Source organism: Danio rerio, chromosome 21 (genome assembly GCF_052040795.2).
Source record: "Danio rerio strain M-AB ecotype USA chromosome 21, GRCz13ab, whole genome shotgun sequence".
Classification (NCBI taxonomy): domain Eukaryota; kingdom Metazoa; phylum Chordata; class Actinopteri; order Cypriniformes; family Danionidae; genus Danio; species Danio rerio.
The window spans coordinates 16,461,841-16,483,036 of NC_141041.1; the positions used below are offsets into that span (position 1 = coordinate 16,461,841).

General features: G+C 34.6%; 2 protein-coding genes across 3 annotated transcripts in view; one reads left to right on the forward strand and one right to left on the reverse strand.

Moving 5' to 3' along the window:
• LOC147838808 (uncharacterized) overlaps positions 1-21,196 on the forward strand; it is a 483,811-nt gene that overhangs the window by 329,546 nt on the left and 133,069 nt on the right. The window lies entirely within an intron of this gene.
• sfswap (splicing factor SWAP) overlaps positions 1-21,196 on the reverse strand; it is a 156,295-nt gene that overhangs the window by 92,246 nt on the left and 42,853 nt on the right. For both annotated transcript variants that reach the window (NM_201168.2, XM_087299397.1), the window contains 3 exon segments: positions 10,885-10,978; positions 11,115-11,291; positions 14,879-15,158. In NM_201168.2, the coding sequence (NP_957462.2) occupies positions 10,885-10,978; positions 11,115-11,291; positions 14,879-15,158 (551 nt within the window).

Genomic DNA, 21,196 nt, shown 5'->3' on the forward strand with positions numbered 1-21,196 from the left:
TAATTTACATGCAATGCCATTTGATTTGATACTTCATTATTATACTATTCAGACATTTCAAAATTGATTTAAAGTGATAATTCAGTCAAAAGATATAATTATTTCCTACTTACAAAAGAGAATTTGAAGAATGTTGTGGTCCCTGAACCACATTTACTTCAAATAGCATGAGAAAATATTTCAATTCTAATCAAAAATATCTTCTTTTGTGTTCCACATAATCAAGCAAGCCATACAGATTGCGAAACGACATGAGGCGAGTATATGATGGTAAATCTTTCCATTTTATTTATGCTTTTAGACATTTCAGACCAAAAAAAAACCCCCAAAACTTCTTGGGGCCATTGTTTATAACTTGATGGCTCTTTCAGACATTGGTCCAAAAGCGAGCTCAAGGGATCTACACAGATAATTTGTGGAATGCGTGGTGAATTTTATGCAACCATAGCAAAGCCAAAGCTTTAAAGAGATTGGGAAGCGTTCGGCACATCCGGCAGCTGGAATGATTGCCACCCAGCTGGAAGTATAAAGTAAGAATGGAAGACATTCAAAATGAACAAATGAAAAAACTGCACAGCTTACAACGAAAAAAAAAAGTTCTGAACAAGTGAGGAAATTAGCTGAAGCCGTAGCCCAGCTCCATCTCTGGAGATGTTATTACTGGCAGGGCAAGCAAATAACAATAGATCCTGCTGTGAGCACAGCGTTGTTGGGTTGATTGTGACAATGGAACATTTCGTCTAATTTACCCACTAAACACTTTCCTTCCTCTATTTTCTCCGTTGTTATAAGTTCTTATTTCCTTTTTGATTGTATTACTTTCAAGCTCTAAATTTATCAGGCTGTAGGCTGAAGATCTAACATCTATTCTGATATTGCAAAGCTACACTCATAACTAACATAGGTTATGTATTGGCATCAGAGGTTACATGGAGCATCTTTCAGGCTTCCTACTCTAAGCCAAATGTCAAATTCTTTGACATTCACTTAGTCAAAATCTGAATTTCCAGGGCCTATAATTATTTTTATTTTTTTTAAAAGGCAGTTGTGTTGAGTAGTACCATCATGAATATGTGATTCTGTGATTGCTGAACATAACACAAAATCTAGCAAATGATGCAACATTTAGAGAGACTTTTGATTTTTTGTTTTACATTTCTGAAGAATTTCTGCAGATTTTGTCCAGCTAGGACATGGTTCAAATGTATGTTTAAACCATCTGCATTGCTATATTATATAAAATAACAGTATATTTGCAAATAGAAAGTGCTCTGCATTGCACTTCTCCTTAGATGGGTGACCCGTTTTAAACATGACCTGGCATCATTGCAACATGGATTCTTCTGCAAAGGCAATTTCAACAGGGATATTGTTTTGTTGTGTGTGCTAGAATTATGTGTATGCAAAAAATATAAAATGCTATTGTTGAAGAGACAAAGCAGTTTGTCCTTCATACATCCAATATGATGTAGTAGGCTTTATATGGTTAAGACATCAATAGAGACCAATGATTTTTAGGGTCAGAAAAGTAATGAACTAAGATTTGTAAATTTGTGTATACATTTCACAGCAAAACGCTGTGAAAGTGTTGCAAATAAATATAAAATGCTAACAAAAAATCCTGATATTCCCAGATTTTTACAAAGAAAATTTTCAATTTTCAATGCCTGCAAATGAGCTTTAAAATTTCCATGAAATTCCAGATATGCCATGACCCGTGGGAACCCTTAACACCCACTGAATCTTTCGATTGCACACCAAGGATGGAAGCATGTCCAACCAAGCATTTTTTTATTTTATTTTTTTTTTTTGAGGCAAGCGTATTTTTAAATTGGCATTATTGGAGGCAAAATGTATGTATTAAACAGAATAGCGAAGCGATGAGTGCAAAATCCATGCAGAGAGCTCTGGTTTTAAATACAGCAATCATCACAGTCTTGTTTGTTTGTTTGTTTCACAATTACTGTACAAGGACGGCTGTGACAAATATCACCAATGGTCATATTCTATTGTAAAACTGCTAAACAAAAATGGAGTAGTAGTATTTTTTTGTTATCCTTATCTGTAACAAAGTCTACAATCAAATTCATATGAAAAATATTGCTCTGAGGAACATTTTGTTCACCATGGGTCTATCTAAATATTGCACATCCTAAAAAAGCCCTAAAGCACCCACAACTGGGCAACAGCTGGTGGTAATTGTCCCATTGCTCCACCACTATGACTGGACAGCTGGTTAAAAAGTGACAATGCTCAGCATGAAATAGACACTTACTTCTGCCAGTTTTAAATATGCAGCAGCACTCCCAATGAAAAATGATGGCCAAAGGAAAATGTGTTTCTTTCCAGAACTTCTCACAGAAAGATTCTTTAGGGAACCCAAATTGTTGGCTTTAAGATTGTAGCAGCTATACTAATGCTACATGAAAACATGGTGCAGTTTCTCATTTAATAGTTTTTCTTTCGCAACTACATCAAGTAAAGCCCATGAAGCTAAAATAATAATATTGGATTAATATTGTACAACAGTCTCTTTCTAAAAAATAGGGGGGTGGGGGGTGGGTGAATTGGATTAGACCATTAGTATGAAAGAATAGTTCCTAGTCATATTTGCCTAGAAAATAGCAACTTTTCCATTTCCGTCAGTCTTAGTACACAATCTAACTGCAATAGTCAAGCTTTAAATAGGAAAATATAGAGTAATATAGAAACTTTTTTTGAGTGAGATGCCAATGGTCTGATCCGATTTAATGATCTATGCTAAGCTAAAATAAAGGTGCAACCCAGAGATCAGCTGAATGGATTCAAAAATAGTAGAACTTCACTACTGTTTATCTCTAGTTGAATTGTAAAATGCTTCTTCTGTATAAGAAAAGTGTTTCTTTAATTGCACATCATATACCTGATAAATAGAGCACATTAAGCTTGAATTGAACTAAAAGTGAAATAAGGCAATCACATTAAATGATTTATTGATGATTAATAATGCTACTTTTAACATAACTATAAATAAAATTAAAAGATTTAACTCATATCCATACAATAATTAAAGGCAAGACATATGCAAGTGAGTAAAACAACTTTAAAAAAAGATACTCAAGCATCAATCAGCTTGATTTCAGGGTGATGACCACGCAAAGTTGATTTTATCCGAGTTCCTGCAGTCTCTGCTTAGCCCTGGATGAAAGCAGTGTGACACACACCAAACAGAACATCAGAGTGCTATTCTCATAGTTCTGACCAAAACACAACACACAAACACAACCTCGCAGTCGGCAGTCTCATTAAGCAAAGGAGGATTTTAAGTCAAACTGTTCATCGTAAACGCACACTGTGGAAAAACAGCAGCTACAGACAAATGAATGTGTAATCTGGTGCAAGCGACACCTGAAACCAAACGAAAGCTAATGAACTTGCACGCAACCATCAGAACAAAAACTGTCAAGTTTATGCAAATTATATTTCACATGTGCTAATTTATACATGAAAATACACGTTCTGTTCCATCAGTTTTTGCTAAACCTAATTCTTTATGTATGTATACGCAGTGAATTTAAGGTATAGCAGATATTAATTAGATCATGAAAAAGTTGCTTGGCAACCTTGCATGACTGTCCAATTTCATAAATATTCATGAACAACGCATTTTCAATAATAGGATCCTTAATTCACCAGTTGATTGGCACATAATTAACATCTTCATTTTAGCCAGCAAGATAGTTCCATTGGGCAGACATTGTGTAGCATAATTAAAGTGATAGTCGACCCAAAAATGAAAATTAAATCATCATTTACTTACATTGGTGCTCTTTTTGTTGCTATTTCTAACAATTTTCTAACATTTTTTTTATTCATTTCTTAGTTAATATAGGCAATGTATTTTGGTGCATTTAAACAAAACAGATTTATTAAACATATATTTATTAAAATAATATTTTAGTCACCAAACATATTTAGAAATTGAAAGTTAATACAATTAAATTCAAGCAAATTATTGAAAATAAAACTTACAAAATTTCAAATAAATTTGTCAATTTTTTTTTTTTTTTTTTTTGCTTTTCTTGATTGATCCTCATTTTTAAATTTGTAATTAATATTTTTCTATAACATAAAAATGTGTGTACTAGTTTTTGGACCTTTATCATAATTTTGTTTTATGGGCTCCAGATTTGGCTTCAGTACCGACTAATCTAATGTATATGCACAAATAGAATATTGTATAGCTTCCTACTAAAAACATGAATTCAAAAGAAAGATTTGTGAGGGGTGTACTAATATATGCTGAGCACTGTATATCCTGCTTCAGATTGTACCTGTAATGGCAGTGAACAGCAACCAGCATTAAAAAAAAGATGCAAAATGATTTAATGTTTTATTTAATGAAAAGCTTGATCATTAGTCTTTGACCAATTAGTGCTACAGCTTACTCAGACCCTACCAGAAAAAGCACATAAGTGCACCATTAAAACAAGATTAATAAAACATCAAACAAAATGCCTAGAAATTTGCTAAAAGTGCACAAGGTGTTCCTTCACAGAGTTGAACATCTCAGAAAAAACATTAGCTGTAAAATGAAGGACATAATGCAACAGAACAGATATTTCCAAATGGCTAAAATAAGCATTTACTTTAATAGATTTCCATTGATTTATTTTACATTGCACTTTTTTATTGTATCTTTTCTTTTATTTTCACAAATTCCATCCTTGTTCTGCATTTAACAGATAACTGAGAAGATGCTGTGAGTGTTTTTTGACAGTGGAACAGTACTGTACGGTAAGGGTCACCTTTGTCAGGCTTGTGTTTCCACTGCCTAAAGGGTCCCAATGGTGGACGTGGTGTACGAGAGAAAGTTTCAATCGACATCATTCTTGCTCAATGTAATTTAAAAGTAAAGCCGTACGGGTCGTCCACAAATTATATGAGCACTTCTCACAAAACAGATGCTTTATACACATAAATACTTGTGTATAAATGTTCATTACTAACCTTTCTTTAATTATAACTGCAGATCAATGATAGTGAGAAATAGCCTACGCTAACGTCTGCAATTAAATGAAATAAATAAATGTAACATATATGAACACTTACAGACCCTTACAATTTCCAAAATATGTTACCAATTACAGTAAAACTACACATAAGATCCATTTAGTCCTTATTTAGGTTAAAAAAAAACCCGCAACATATAGCCCATAGTCCGCGCAAACCTCTCATCTGTAATTTCAATCTTCACCAGCACATGTATCCTCTCGTTAGAAAGTAATTCTGTCATTCAGAGTTCATAATAGTCCAAAAGGTGATGATAATAGATAAACATGGCAGTTTGATAATGTTTTAGTATTCTGTTCAGTATTCTGAAACAATCATTTGCTCCTTAGTTTTTTGGTTTCTCCTTTGTTTTTTCGCTTGTCACTTTTGCGTTTTTCCGTTTCTAAAAGGATTGGACATCAGAAGCACTTCAATAATCAAGTGCATGTTATTATCATCAGCTCAAGAAGCTTGTTATTTCAAATATAGAGGCGCAACAAGCATTTGCAAGTTCTCTGGAGAACGTTCGCGCTTTAGACAGCCATGTAAACAACTATGGGGGACAAGGTGGAACTCAGTGGAAACATTCTATTTGTGTAAATATAATAACAATTCTTTTTCTCACATAAATCTCTCAAAGTTTTACTTAAAGATCAAGACTGTTATTAAAACAGTGAGATGGCAGACTTCATTATATGGAAGAGTCCAAGCAACACTTTGCTAAAAAAAAGGTGTAAATGTAAAAAGTAGAGTAAACTATTCATTTAATCAAATTCCATTGCTTTTTAATATTACCTTATGCACTCCTTGGAAATTGAACCTTAAGAATGCGCTATGGAGTACAAGCGCTCCCAAACACACAGCTCTAGGACTACAAATAAAAACATACAAATTATTATTCTTTAGGAGACTATAATGTGAATTTGGATTACTTCAATGCTAAACTGCACAAATGCAATATCAATTTAATCCATTAGTATAAGATACACTTATGGAGATCACAGGTCAACGATGGCTTTAAGCGAGCCCGCGTGTTCTGCCATTCAGATAACATGAGAAATCTGACAGTCTATGATCTGCCTGCAAAAAAATTGTACTATCCATTCCGATGCGTGGGAGAAATACAGAAAGGGCCACTCTGAGCACTTACAGGCAGATGTATCCATAAAAACCCTCTTATTCTAATTCAATTCACTGGAACGTTCCTTATATTCAATAATGCGCAGCTGCACAATTCAGTCCATCTTGCCTCTCAATGCATTAAGAATGACCAGCGAGTTAATTATCGCTAATGACAGGCAAAGCAACTAGGAGCAACTAGTCTTAGCATAATGGATTTATAGCATCACACACACACACACACAAACACACACACACAAACACACACACACACACACACACACACACACACACACACACACACACACACACACACACACACACACACACACACACACACACACACACACACACACACACACACACACTATTAGAGGCAGAACGCACAACAAATAAAGTGAATATTAATACAATTTAGGCTTTAAAAAGAAATTAGGACAGGAATTAATGAGTCCTAATTATTTGGCTCCTTCTTGACATGTTTTCAAGTCCCTAGAACTAATTGACTGGTAAATATATCAAGATGTCATTTGCTGGCAGTCTCCGGTCAAGACTGGCGTCATTTGCTGTTCCACAGACTGAGACGAGTCGCTAATCATCTTGGATTAGCCTGAAGACACAAAGGGATGATAAAGCTTGAGAGTGTATTTTCCACGCCAAATGGATTTGCGAAAATAATTGGTCAACAAACAATCATGCCCTAAACTAGTACAACTAGCTATGCATGTAGTTATTTTAAACATTGTTTAACATCAAATATGTAACGCATTAATTAATGTTACTGTTAAAATAGGCAACAAACTAAACATTTATTAAATACAGGAATAGGTGAGACAATAATTACCCATTTCCATTTTAAAGATGAATCAAACATGGATTTAAAATGTTAGTTTGAAATGAAAAAGTTTATTACACTTATTTCCTGTCACAATGATTAATAATTACACCACATCTAATGCAGAATGAGGTATATTCAGATAAATTAGATTAAAACGCTAACAATTTATTCGAATAACTGACTGCAAATTCCGGAAATACGCACTCACAGCCACTTTATGAGGTACACCTGTCCAACTGCTCATGGACAGGTGTAATCAGCCAATTACATGGCAGCAACTCACTGCATTTAGGGATGTAGACATGATTAAGATGACATGTTGCAGTTCAAACTGATCATCAGAATGGGGAAGAAGGATGATTTAAGTGACTTGGAATGTGGTATGGTCTGATCTGAGACGGGTGATCTGAGTATTTCATAAACTGCTGCTGATATACTAGGATTTTCATGCACAACCATTTGTAGGGATTACAGAGAATGGTCTGAAAAAGAGAAAATATCCAGTGAGCAGCACTTCTGTGGGCACAAATGCCTCGTTGATGCCAGAGGTCAGAGGAGAATTGCCAGACTGGTTCGAGTTGATAGAAAAGCAACAGTAATTAAAATAATAAATCGTTATAACCGAGGTGTGCAAAAGAGCGTCTCTGAACGCACAAGAATTGTCAATATGGACACAAAACTATAAGGAATATTTCCAGTATCTTCTGGATCTACGCCACGAAGGATTAAGGAAGTTCTGAGGGCGAAATGGGGTCCAGTAGGGTGTACCTAATAAAGTGGCCGGTGAGCGTATATGAATTGCAGACTACACTTTAGATTATGACAGAATTCTTCGTTTAGAGTGAACTTTCCAGATTAAAGTTAAGGGGCGGCAGTGTTTTCAATTGCTGTGCCTAAACCATGTTTTCATAGGAATTAGAATTTAACAAAGCTAAAAACTCACAGCTTTTCAAAAGCTTTTAACTGTTTATAAAGTATACCAAATTGGTTTTAACCAGTGTTAACAGGGTTCATACACATTTTACTATTAAAATCCAGGACTTTTCCAAAACTTTTAGCTAAATATTCATGATCTACTGTTTTATGTAATGTCTAATGCATGTTCAAATTAATAACAACGTATCAAAAAAATGTGACAATCTATGTACTTTACATTTATTTTTATATCTGTAGAATACTTTTTGGAAAGTATTTTGCTATCTTATATGTAAGATACAAACTAATCGTTCATTCACAATAATAATCAACTATAAAAAATTCCTACATATTTAGTCAAACTAAATAGATATCTATAGGAGAACAAATTATAAGTATCCTATAAAATATATACCTGCTTCCAAAAACAGCAGCTGAATCTCCTTCTACAGTACAGAGCAAAGAACAAAGTAAACTGCTTCTGTATTGACTGCACAAAACCTCTACTCTTCTAATTGCCCTTATATTACACACTTGCCATTGTCTTGAATTGCATTATTGAATCACCATTATCCTGAATTGCATTGTTGTATTGTATTGCACTATTTCTACATTACTAAAGAGGACTATAAGGCACTAATCTGCCTACCGCACTGACTTATAATTTGTCTACATTAAGCAGTTTTTTCCTTGAAAATTTTTATTTTGGGCTTTACATCTATACTACAATTGCTTAACCCCACCATTAGCCAAGAAACCATCATTCACAGAAATTAACATCTTGAACAGATGATAAAACCATGTCATTTTTCTTTCAAAATCAATATATTGCATTCTGAATATGAATGTTTTTGAATATTCTTACTGATGTAAGACAAGCAGCAGTGTCAAATCAAGGCTCTGGCACTGAAACTGCGTGAAATTAATGAAAAGAAATACACAGAGGTGAATCAGTGATTCAGAATCTGCAGAAGCAGCCTTGGAGAAGAGCCACCAAGTATGAACATAACCTTGAAGGTTATGAAACATGGCTATTTAAGTTGGTAAACATCAATTTCTGAAACCAAATGAGTAGGTAATGAGACGCTGAATATGCCATATTGTGCTATTAGCATCCCATACACATGCAAAACAGTTTGTCAGTATCAAAAAGACTGGGAACTGTGCATACTGAGAGGCTGATCACATGGGACGAGGGTCTGTCCCTGCTGTAAATGCAATTTAAAGGGGTCATGATGTGAGAAATAAAACGTTCCTTGATCATTTGACATTAAAGAGGTCTTTGAACCATTAAAACATCTTGCAAGTTTCATAACTTCAAATGCCCTCCTTATTTAAAAGCTCCAAATAAGCTTGTTTGGATTGTGTGTGACCGATGACTTCACACAAACAAACAAGAAATTAACAGTGGCGAATACATTTACTTTACTGCACCATAAGTCCAGCCCATTGGGAAAAGATTCATTTAAAACAAGGTGTATTGTTTTACACCTTTACACCATTACACCAAACAAGGTGTAATGTTTTACACAATGTTTTACAAAGGTTATTTGTGAGAGTTCACAAATAACTTTCAATTACAGTGTTTTAGGAATGCTGTTTTTTAAAAATTTACTTGCATTCAAAAGAAAGGACGCTTTGATGCTTTTTTCTCATTAAATGATGTTAGCTGTTCATAAAAAAATTAGCATTACAGATTAATAAATGTATTAATCTTTTTAAATAAGCAATAATAAAAAAAAAAAAACTATGAAGTATATGTTTGCTCGGAGCATATGACAACATACTTTTGTAAAAAGGCATGGTGTCAAGCAGTGGTTCTCAACCCCTGGGCTGCAGACTGGTAGCAGTCCGTAGATCAACTGGTACCGAAATCATGAAATATTTCCATTTTATTTATTATCTGAGTCTGAACAATCTTTTATTTTAAAAAAAACAAGCTTATTCTCTCGGTAACGTTTCAGTCACTTGAGTGACAAAATTTAACCCACAAGTTAGCAAAATGAGTAAGAAACTGACGTGTTTGGAAAGATTTTTTGCGAAGGAAAAAAGGCCAGGTGAAAGACCCACACACTGACAAGAAATGGATCCAGAATCGCTGAAGATCACAACTGCTGGAGATCACAAATGATGGGGCCGTTCACATACCACATCTCGCCTGCACCCAAGTTTGTTATATACAAAGGAGGCCTTCGGCTTTTGCATGCATATTGGAAGCGAAGCACGCAAGTGGCGCACCCACTTGAAACCACCTAAAATTTTCAGGGGGCCACAAGTGCACAGTCATGTGATTAAAAACAAAGGAATCAGCTTTATACTTTGTATGTAATATACACATTTCAATAGACTATTTATCTCAGACAAACATAGAACACACAAACACTGTGGTGCTTTTTAATTTTTTCCATAAATAAAACTTGTATCAGAGTTGCATCAATGTTCATCCTCTCAGAAAATGGTTGATGGTTGCCTAGCAATATACGCACATTTAGACATTCCTTATGTACTGTAAAATATATTTCTGCCTAAGTCTTTTTTATTTGAACTTATATCAAAATGACAAAAAATAGATAAACTTTGTATAACTTAAAAAATAAATAAATAAACCTGATTAACTTAGAGAAACTCAAAAATAACTGATGCCTTAACCTTTTGTCATTAAATTTTTTTTTTGTGTAGATAATTTAAAGTATGGGCTTTTTTAAAAAATTACAAAAAATGAGAGTATATTATACGTTTGTTCAGCACAAATCTTTGCTTTGTACACATGTACCAGTATAATGTAGAATTCTCAAAGAAATGTGTTAAACGGTGACACTTGCATGCAATAACCCTTTATAGAAAAACAAATATTTAAACCTTCTAAATAATGTTGAGCATGTATAAAACATGCCATAATCTCATCCTTCCATTCAAAATGATATAAAAACTAGCGTGCAAAAGAGGAAAGGAAGAAAAAAGAGAAAACAGCATTACGCTACCTCCTGCCCGCTCAGGCCTTCTTTCTGCATGAAGTAGTGTTTTTTGAACTCATAATAGGAGTTGTACTGGTGCCAGGACTGCAGAAAGTCAAACCTTTAGGGTGTAGAAGACACACACATACATAGAGAGAGAGCCCTTTATAGTTATTACATATTACAGTGATCTAATAGGAGCAGTGAGACTAGTATCTGAAAGAAGGCTGTAAAGTGCAGCAGAGTAACTTCCTTACCGCGGGTCATTCTTGGCACGAACACTGGTCTCGAATTTCACCCCATTTCTGGCCACATACTCGGCTAGTTTATCAATGACAGGTTGAATGTCGGGAGGCGGAGGGATGATGGCAGCAACAGGAGCAGCAGTGGCCACAACCGGCGGGGGAACAACAGTGGTTTGAGGAGGCCTGGAACTGATGGTAGGGGGAAAAAAAACGATATTATTGCAACACTTTGCTGATAATGACTTCAAAATGTGAACATCAACCCAATATGGAAAATTATATGCCTTGCCAATTAGATGATGTGTTGATTATTAGCCTTCGGTGACATAATTGTCTAGCAGGAGAGCTAGCAGTAAAATCAGGTTAGCAATCTGCTCGTTCTTGAGGTGAATTTATTCCAGAGTCACAGTTTCAGATTGCCAATTTGAAACTGTGAACACTAGTACTGAATGACTCAGTGTTTAATATGTGTCATTAAGTTATTTACTAACAGTAACTCCAATGTGTGCTTGAGTCTCTGAAGAGAGCCTCCACCAGGTCTTAATGTCTGCCCAGTTAAACTGAGACTAGGAAAATGGGTAACACTTTAATATAGGGTAACTCTCTCTAATAGGTAGCGGCTTACTACCAGCCTATTATTAACAAAATTAGCTGTTTATTAGTACTTAAAAGTACATATTTTTGCATGATCTTATTCTACAACTCTATAACCAATAATTAAACCCAACAATTACATTAATAACTCGTAATAAGCAGCAAATAAAGAGTTTACTGAGCTATATGTCTTAGTTAATAGCGAGATGTGTACTTTAAATTAATCGTAACAGGAAAATTAAAGTAAAATACACAAATAACATGAAGTTACGTCATAAAACAACAAGCTTTCTTTTATTGAAATCATTTTCCCTGAGTCTTTGAAAGATTAGTGATACACTGCTTATTTCAGTATCTGCTCTATGAATCCCTTTTCCTTACAATATCGCTCCCAAGCAGCATATCCCTGGTGAGTGATAAGAAATTTGATTTATCCAAGGGGTGCAGTGTTTTTTTACTAATAAAAAATTAAGTAAAATATGAAAACATTAAATTAATGCTCTCATGAAATCAAGCATTAATTGGTATCAATAAATCATAATTCCATAAAGATTTAATTTAACTGTTAAAAACAACAGTGCATGGAGACAAAAAAATAAATAAAAAAAATCGAACACTAAAATGCAGTAAATGAAAGGTATTGGTATCACTGGTAAAAAGCAGTAAATTAAGACATTGGTATTAACAAAAGAATTCTGTTTTATCAACACTTGAGACTCCAACAATAGCATTACATTTATATTTAATCTTTTAGCAGACATTTTTATCTGAACCGACTTACAAAACAAGATATAGAAGCACTGCAAATCACCAGAGAGCAGCAATAAATACTAAGCTAGATTAGCAATTGTTTTATACATGCATACTTACACGTATACATACACAGACATACACATGTGCAGAGAGAAAAGAGTGTGTTTCCTTTTTGGCTTGTCAAGTGTACTCACTTGCATGAAGCACACTCAGAATCGCATAATTTTTTCCCAGAAATATTGAGTGCTTAAAAGAAAGTGTCTGGTCATATTGATAAGAAGAGTGTGTCGCCTACAGGTGGAGTGTTTATAAGAAAGTGTTTATGGAGTGTTTATAAGAAAGTGTCTGGTGCATATGGACAGGAAAGAGTTTTTCTCTTTTCTCCTTTTTTTGGGTTTGTCAAGCTCAAGTACACTCAGGTTTGCACAAAAGCATGTTCTTTTCTTTTCTTTTCTTTTCTAAATTTATATTTGCTATTACATTAAAAAAAGTTATACACAATGCTAAACTAACCGAGATGTCACAGCATATACAGCTGAAGTCAAAATTATTAACCCTCTTTTTTTTTCTTTTTCAAATATTTCCCAAATGATGTTTAACAAAGCAAACAATTTTTAAAATATTTCATTTTTTTTTTTTTTTTGTTCTGGAGAAAGTCTTAATAGTTTTCCCACTTTATATTAAGTGGCCTTAACTAATATGTACTTACACAGGAATTAAGGGTTTGTTACAATGTTGTTATTGTGTAAATACATGTATTTACTATGTACTTATGCTTGATTGAATTCCTGAATTTAATTACATCTGTAATTACATTTGTAAATACACTGTTAACCATTCCTTACACCTTAACCCATACTTAAACCTACCCATACCACAAAACCTGTTCATAACCCAACCCCTATCCCAACTCAAGAGCACCACAAGTGTTCTCAAATACATTATGAACACAGTAAGTACACTGTATTTATATTTTTGATGCAATTTCATAGTAGTTAAGGACACTTAATATAAAGTGGGACCTTATTTGTTTTATTTGGGCTAGAACAAAGTCAGTTTTTAATTTATTTATAACCATTTTAATGTCAATATTATTAGCCCTCATAAGCATTTTTTTGTATTGTCTACAGAAAAAAAACATCGTTATACAAAGATTTTCCTAATTAGCCTAACTTGTCTAATTAACCTAGTGAAGCCTTTAGGCTAAATCACTTAAATCTTTCTGTCACATTAAGCTAAATACTAGTATCTTGAAAAATATCTAGAATATATTATACCCCAAATCAGAAAAAAATTGGGACAGTATGGAAAACGCAAATAATTTACTTTGACTTGTGTTTTATTCATTGCAGACAATTACCACATTGTCAACAAATATGTGAGAAATGTATTAAAATGTTTAAAAACAATGTTCCTTGAAGAAGACATTTGGGTATTTCACCTTCAACAGTGCATAACATCATTAAAAGATTCAAGGAATCTGGAGAAATTTCAGACAGTAAAGGACAAGGATGCAAGCCTATGCTGAACAACCGGGATCTCCGATCCATCAGGCGGCTCTGCATCAAGAATCATCATTCATTAACAAGTGATAACACCACATGGTCTCAGGACTTCGGCAAACCTTTGTCAAGTACTAAAATATGTACGTTAACAAATGCTAGAATTGTAAAACTGTACTGTGCCAAAACTGTACTGTGTCTGTGTCCAGAAGCGCCGTTGACTTCTCTGAGTCACACAGTGGAAACATGTATGATGAACCAGTATTTCAGGTATTTCTTGGGAGAAACGGACACGGTGTGCTTCAAAGAAGAAAATAATCTGTTACTGTTACCAGCAACAAGGACGAGGATACAGGTACTTGACTGGCCTGTCTGCAGTCACGACCTGTCTCTAATAGAGAACGTCTGTTGCATTGTGCAAGAACATATTAAATAATGTTTGGTATATTGCCTGCAATCAAATACAAGTCAAAGTAAATTTAGAAACCCTTTTTTTTTTTTGCGTTACTTTTTCTGATTTGAGATTATATGTACAGTCATCATGGCAAGAATAAAATAAATCAGTGATTAGAAATGAGTTATTAAAACTGTTATGTTTAGAAATGTGTTGAATAAAATCTCTCTGTTAAATAGAAATTAGCAAGGGGGGATACAGGGGGGCTTATAATTCAGGAGGTCTAATAACTTCTAACTGTAGATATTGTAGCTATTCTGGTGATTTCACAAGCTTCTCATTTTGCTTTGGACAAATAAATACAATTTAATTTAAGTGAAATGTAAAAAACTATAGGCTTATCGGATAGCTGCAAAGAATTTAATATCAAGATCATGCATGCCAAAAATATGCAATAAAAAATAGAAGCACACATGACTTTTTTTAAACGTCAAGCTCTGTTGACACTTAGCACAGTGGAAAATGATGTATACCTGGAAGTTGGAGGAGCAGGAGCGGAATGGGGGAGTGGAGCAGACGCAGGAGCTGACACCGTGACTGGACCTACAGCAGGGGCTGATGGGATTGCAACAGCAGGATCCAAAGGTGTAGTGCCAGGAGGGGGAGGTGGACCAGATGCAGGAGGAGCTGGCATCATGCCGGTGGGAAGCGAAGCATAATAGTGGCTGGCATCAATCCCAGGAGGTGGAGGGGCAAGGCAATATGTACCATCAGGCAGCATACAGTAGCCGTAGTACATTGCGGCCACATTAGCTGTGTGAAATAAACAAAAACACACACAAACAGAGAAAGATTTATTATAAGCTCTGTATGTACTCAGATCTTTTTATGAAGACTTGTGTTTGGTGTGGGACAGAGGGTACTGACGTTGTTTATTCAAGATGTAATAGAGAGTTTCTTATGTTACAGAATAGTAGCTTGGTTTGGAAACATATCAGTTAAGGTAAAACACAAATAAACAGATTGATTAATAAGCGATGGGGTGAGGGAGTATCCTTCCCTCCAGAATCTCTAGTTAATTAGGCAGATAAATGCAGATCCCATGTCTTGTACTTAGAATGCAAACTGCTTCCCTCAGGTAGACGTTATAGGGCTCTGATTAAATATATGAAAAGGTACCTGAAGAGATATAAACATTCTATTATTCCCGTCTCACTGAGTCTCCTGAACTTAGAATATAAGGGGCATGTGTAGGAAACTGTAAAATGTGTTGATTTCTTTGTATCCTATGCTATATTTTAAGGCTGCACAATGTATCATTTCAGCATTGATATTGAAATGTGTGTGCCCAAAACAGTCGCATCGCAGGATATGCAATGTTGAGTTGGAATTATGGTTTATTGACAATTGAGAATGCATGAGATTTGTGGATTTGAAGCATTTGGGCACAAAAAAGTACATTTGTAACTTTAATGAATTTAAATTTTCTTATTCTTATCGCAGCATCAATGATTACATGAACTTTAAATCATCAAGCGTACAAACGTGAAACATGTCAGCCAATTAGATTGCACCATGCAAATATCCTCGAGGAGATGATAGCTAATCGCATTTATGCAGCACAGGTAAAGTGATTGGCTGTTGTCCAATGTTGACATGTTTTGTGATCACCGTTAAATGCACCGAAATCAAGCATACAGCCACAGTGGTGTGGCAAATTTCATGTGTAAACATCATACCACAAAGGTGGTGAAGATACACGCAGTGTGAGGAGATGTCTGATAACCCAAATGAGCAGTAACCTTGAAAAAGGTGTGATTTAAGCAAGATTTGAGCAGCTTTTTGAACTTTTTGTCTTTCGTGCATTATCTTGATGTGAAATAACTTGCCATGAATTGGTGTTTGATGTATTGTCATGTGTACGATGCATATATTAATTTCGCATTGAATATATTTGTTATTGTTCAATTTTAGTAGTACGTGCCAAGACCAGTGAGTTGACTGCATTTTATGCCCAAATGGCAAATGGCCCGGTGTGAATAGAGCGTTTTGCGCGTTTGACGCGCGTTTCACACTAATTGCTTGAGGTCAAAAGTCTGAACTTCAGCGGACATTCGCGCAGCATTAACCAATCAGTAGCTTGCTCTTGTGGGGGCGTGATTGTGACGTACACCTGTTGTTGGAGTACCGGGGGAAATCCTCCAGCCAACAGCGACAAAAAGCCTAATCAAACTGGGCTGGGCTCAGTCGGAAGCACCGCTGAAAGCCTCTATCATCCAGGTTTAGTTTCTGGAGGAGTTTATGAGCTCACAGAGCTGAATGCACCTCTGAAAGAATCTAGTGGACACAGACACGGCCCTAGAAGTATCAACACTGTTTTTCAGTCTTCATAAAGCACATAAACACTGTTATTTTCTCAATAAAATCCATGTTAGCCATTTAGCTATGAAGCTAGAGTCACCGGGCAGACAGAAGCCCTGCCCATCACGCGAATGCGTGTCTGTTCTGAAGTCAATTTGACACACGAATGAAGCGGATTTGACACGCGAATGAAGAGAGTAAACTCAAATGTTCACGTGGCTATTTACAAACGAATAGCGTGATTTATCCGCGCGTTCCGCATCTGGTGTAAACGCAGGATTAGGTTGCCACTAAAATTAGTCATAGGTTGAATAGTTTTATGTGTTATGAGCTGTCAAACAGCATGTGTATATGCATTTCCTACAAACACATCAAAAAAATAGCAAATTGTGGCGTTGCAAAACATTTGCACCTTGTGTTCTATTGATGACATCACCCGCAATAACATAAAATTTAATAACATAAGTCAACTTCCAAAAATCTGAAGTCGTTCAACCACTAATTTATACAGTGTGTATGTGTGTGTATATTTATATGCTACGAAGGATTAAGGCAGTTCTGAAGGCAAAAAGGGGTCCAACTCTTTACTAGTACGGTGTACCTAATAAAGTGGCCGGTGAGTGTATATACGCACATAGTAAATGTATTAATATAGTATAGCAATGAGTGGAATTCCCACATGCATTTAAGTTTAATGTTTCAAATACATGCTTGAGCATTTGAGCCAAATTGCTGCCTCCTTTCTAAAAGTTTCATTAAAAGCTGCATGTTTTTGCTGATATTTGTTGAGCTCTGAATTAAACCTTAGTCATCAAGAGTATTTCTGCTCTGTATATATACGGTCGGGAAAGTACACTGTTGATGCAAATTAAGAATTAAAATAATCTACGTTTGGATCACTGTCCGCATAATTAAATTTCCTTTTCAAGTAGAAGATAAAAAGCGAGCGGAAGAGAAAAGCCGAATTCGTTTGTTCTGCTCCACCACAAATAATTAGGATCAAACTGTCCTCGTGTTGAGATGGCAAGCATGTAAAGACATACAGTTCTTGAAAAACACTTAATAAAGCTTAATTACAGTCAAGCGCTGCTCCTTTCCTTCCGTCAACTGTTAAGACAGTAAAAATAATCATTAAACAAAGCAGTTTAATAAGATACCAAGGCAAACAGAGACGCAAGTTCAAGCTCAGTTAAGATAAACACAACCAAATCAGTGCTCTTAGGCAAAAATCTGCTACCTGATTATTTTTTAGAGGCTGACAAGACACTGCTGGTAAATGATAAAAAGCATAACTAATAGTTATCATCAATCATCCCCACTTGATTGATTTAATTACAAACTGCAAACATTAAACATTGTTGTGCTTACATATGCAAATAAGGCATTATTTTATTAAATCTGTGCACATTTGCATACGGTTCAAACACAAAAGTCTGGTTCAAAACTATTTTAGACATTACAGTTAACATTTTTACAGTAATCACTTTTTGTCACCTCATAATTGTGAAAATGGACTACAAAACCAGTTTGAATTGTTAAAAAAGAGGTCACATATGATCTGAAATGTGAATAAATAAGGTTTTTATTTATGCATATTTTGTTAGGATTGAACAGTATTTGATCTAGATACACCATTTAAACTATATACTATTCAAAAATCTGGTATATATATATATATATATATATATATATATATATATATATATATATATATATATATATATATATATATATATATATATATATATATAAATAATACTAATAATAATAATAATAATAATAATAAACCAATGTTTAATATTTATAATTGTACATATTAACTGTTAAGCGCAGCACATTACAAATGATAAAAATTAGTTTTGATTCATTTCCAGTAGGAAATGTAATAAATGTTTAAAATAGCATGATCTTCACTTAAATTTTCTAATGATTTTTGGCATAAAATAAAAAATCTTGACTAGAAGTGCTAACACTTTTTTTTTTTTGTAAAATTAAATGTTGCTTATAATAAGGAAAATTATTTATGAACATAAGCCCCTGTAAAAAACTTTAAAATATAGATATGACCCAATTTGTAAAACTTGGTAGGTGAAGGCAGAGATATATGGCTGAGTGGAGAAGAAAAAGAAAACACTATAGTTGAATTTTACAGTCACAAATTAAAAGAATGTTACAAACAGGGAAACACCTAAACTTTATTTTTTTATGTTTTCATTTGATAAGACTGAAAAAAAAACACTGTAAAAAGCCAAAAAGTCCAAAATCTCAAAATAGACAGATTTATTTAGAAAAAAAAAAAAGTATTTTGTCTGACGTGGCTCACCTAAAGATTTACAAAATGTTTAAAGGAGCATGATCTTTACTTAATTTTCTAATGACTTTTTGCATAAAAACAATTTGACTAGAAGAGGTGGTAAAAAACGAAAAAAAAAAATGTTGCATATAATCAGGTAAATTATGTATGAACATAACCCCCAGTAAAAAACTTTTAGAATAAAGACATGAACAAATCTGTAAAGTTTGGTGGGTGAAAGTAAAGATTTACGGAAAATGAAGTAAAAATGGAATTTAGCTGAATTCCAGTCACAAATTGATAAAGTGTGACAAAAGCAACACTTAAGGCTCAATCCCAATTCTACCCCTTGTTTTGCGCGTTCCCGTGAAGGGGTAGGGGTGTCCCAATTCGCTTTAGCTTTAAGGCGTAGGGCTAAGAGGAAGGGGTAAATACCCCTTTGAACAAAGATTTTGCAGGACCACACTTGAAACCAAAAAGTAAAAAAATTTCCCAGAATACACCAGCCACAACGACAGATAGTCACACCCAGAAACAAGGAGATTCCCAAATTAGTATTTTTTTGTCATTATTAAGAATTTTTACAACAAACAAGCATATGCTAAAATAAAAAATGCCAAATTTTGCAATCTATAATCCATAATCATAACTCCTGTATAGCAGTCCCACAACATTCTGACACTTACATAGCCTGTCTGAAAAGTCTAGTGGCTGGTACTGACCTTTTTACAGTGTCTGCTATAACGTTAATATTGTTTTGTGTGTTTACATAAATGAGTAAGGCCACGGTGTCAATGCACAGTACAGTTACGATCTGATTGCCACATAATATCGTTATAACATGATATATGCCTTCAGTAATTTCCTGAAGATAAATGGCAAAAAATACAACTGGAATAATTACAGCAGTCGCTATCGTCTGATCTCATATGAAGCATAAGATTGCGATGACATATGATGACGTGTGCAGGAGCTGTAGTGCTATCCAAATTCTTAGAGGTAAAATTTGAAGCCCTTCCCCTTCACACTCAGATTTAAGACCAAGGGGAAGGGGTAGGGGTACAATAATAGAATTGAGATTGGGCCTAAATGTATGCTTTCTTTTGATCAGACTGAAAAAAAAACACTACAAAAAGCCTAAAAATCTCAAAACAATATTCAGAACTAAAAAGTGTTCTGCCTGAAGTGTCTTACCTAATAATAAAAATTCTGTCCTCATTTACACAACCTCAAGTTGTTCTAAACCAGTATAAGGGCAAGTAAATGATAACATTTACATTCCAGAGCAAACCATTAACAAGTGAACACAAAGATGATGCACTTCAGAAAGGTAACACCATGAACCCTCAGCACTCAATGATTAAACACTACAAAAGAAACAAAGAAGAAATATAGAAGCTAGAGGAATTAAAGCTCCGCGTCTCTAGGGTACTCCTGAAGTCAGGGCTGTTCAGGACCTTGAAGAGACCAATAGACCTGCTCATTTAGGCGAGTTTAGCATTCTGTCTGACTGCAGCTCCACATCAAAGACAGCTGAAAGAGGATGGAGAGAGAGAAGGGGAGATATGGACACCCCTGCATTTACTTCAGGACTGACTGGAGTGAGTGAAACGAGAGAGAGAGAGAGAGAGAGAGAGAGAGAGAGAGAGAGAGAGAGAGAGAGAGAGAGAGAGAGAGAGAGAGAAACTGAGCACAAGAGGGCGAGAGACAAACAGAAATGAGCAGGGAGAGAAAAATGAGAGAAGGCACCAAAGAGATTCTTGGAGAAGAGAACAGAAAGAAGGAGAAGGCAGGAGATGTGTGTGGTAAGTGCCAGAACTGGGGCTGTGAGTCATGATTACGAAATGTTGAACGAAATGACGGTTGTATTAATATTATGCAACTATGTTATGTAATAATATTTCATATAGATGTTTATCATAATAGACTTAATGAGTGGGATGATGCACAGCGAGGGATAGTTTACTTAATTACTAAACTTGGAGGGTAAATGTTTTTACAAAAAAATTTAAGCCAAAAACGTAAATGTTTTATGTTTAATATAACATTACAATATATTTATATTCACTATTTTAACATGTACATAATTTATACATTTGAAATATGTATATTAACATTGGTAGTATATTAAATTACACTTACTAATAAAGCACATATAAATATTTAAAATATTAGAAATATTACATTCTAAAAATTT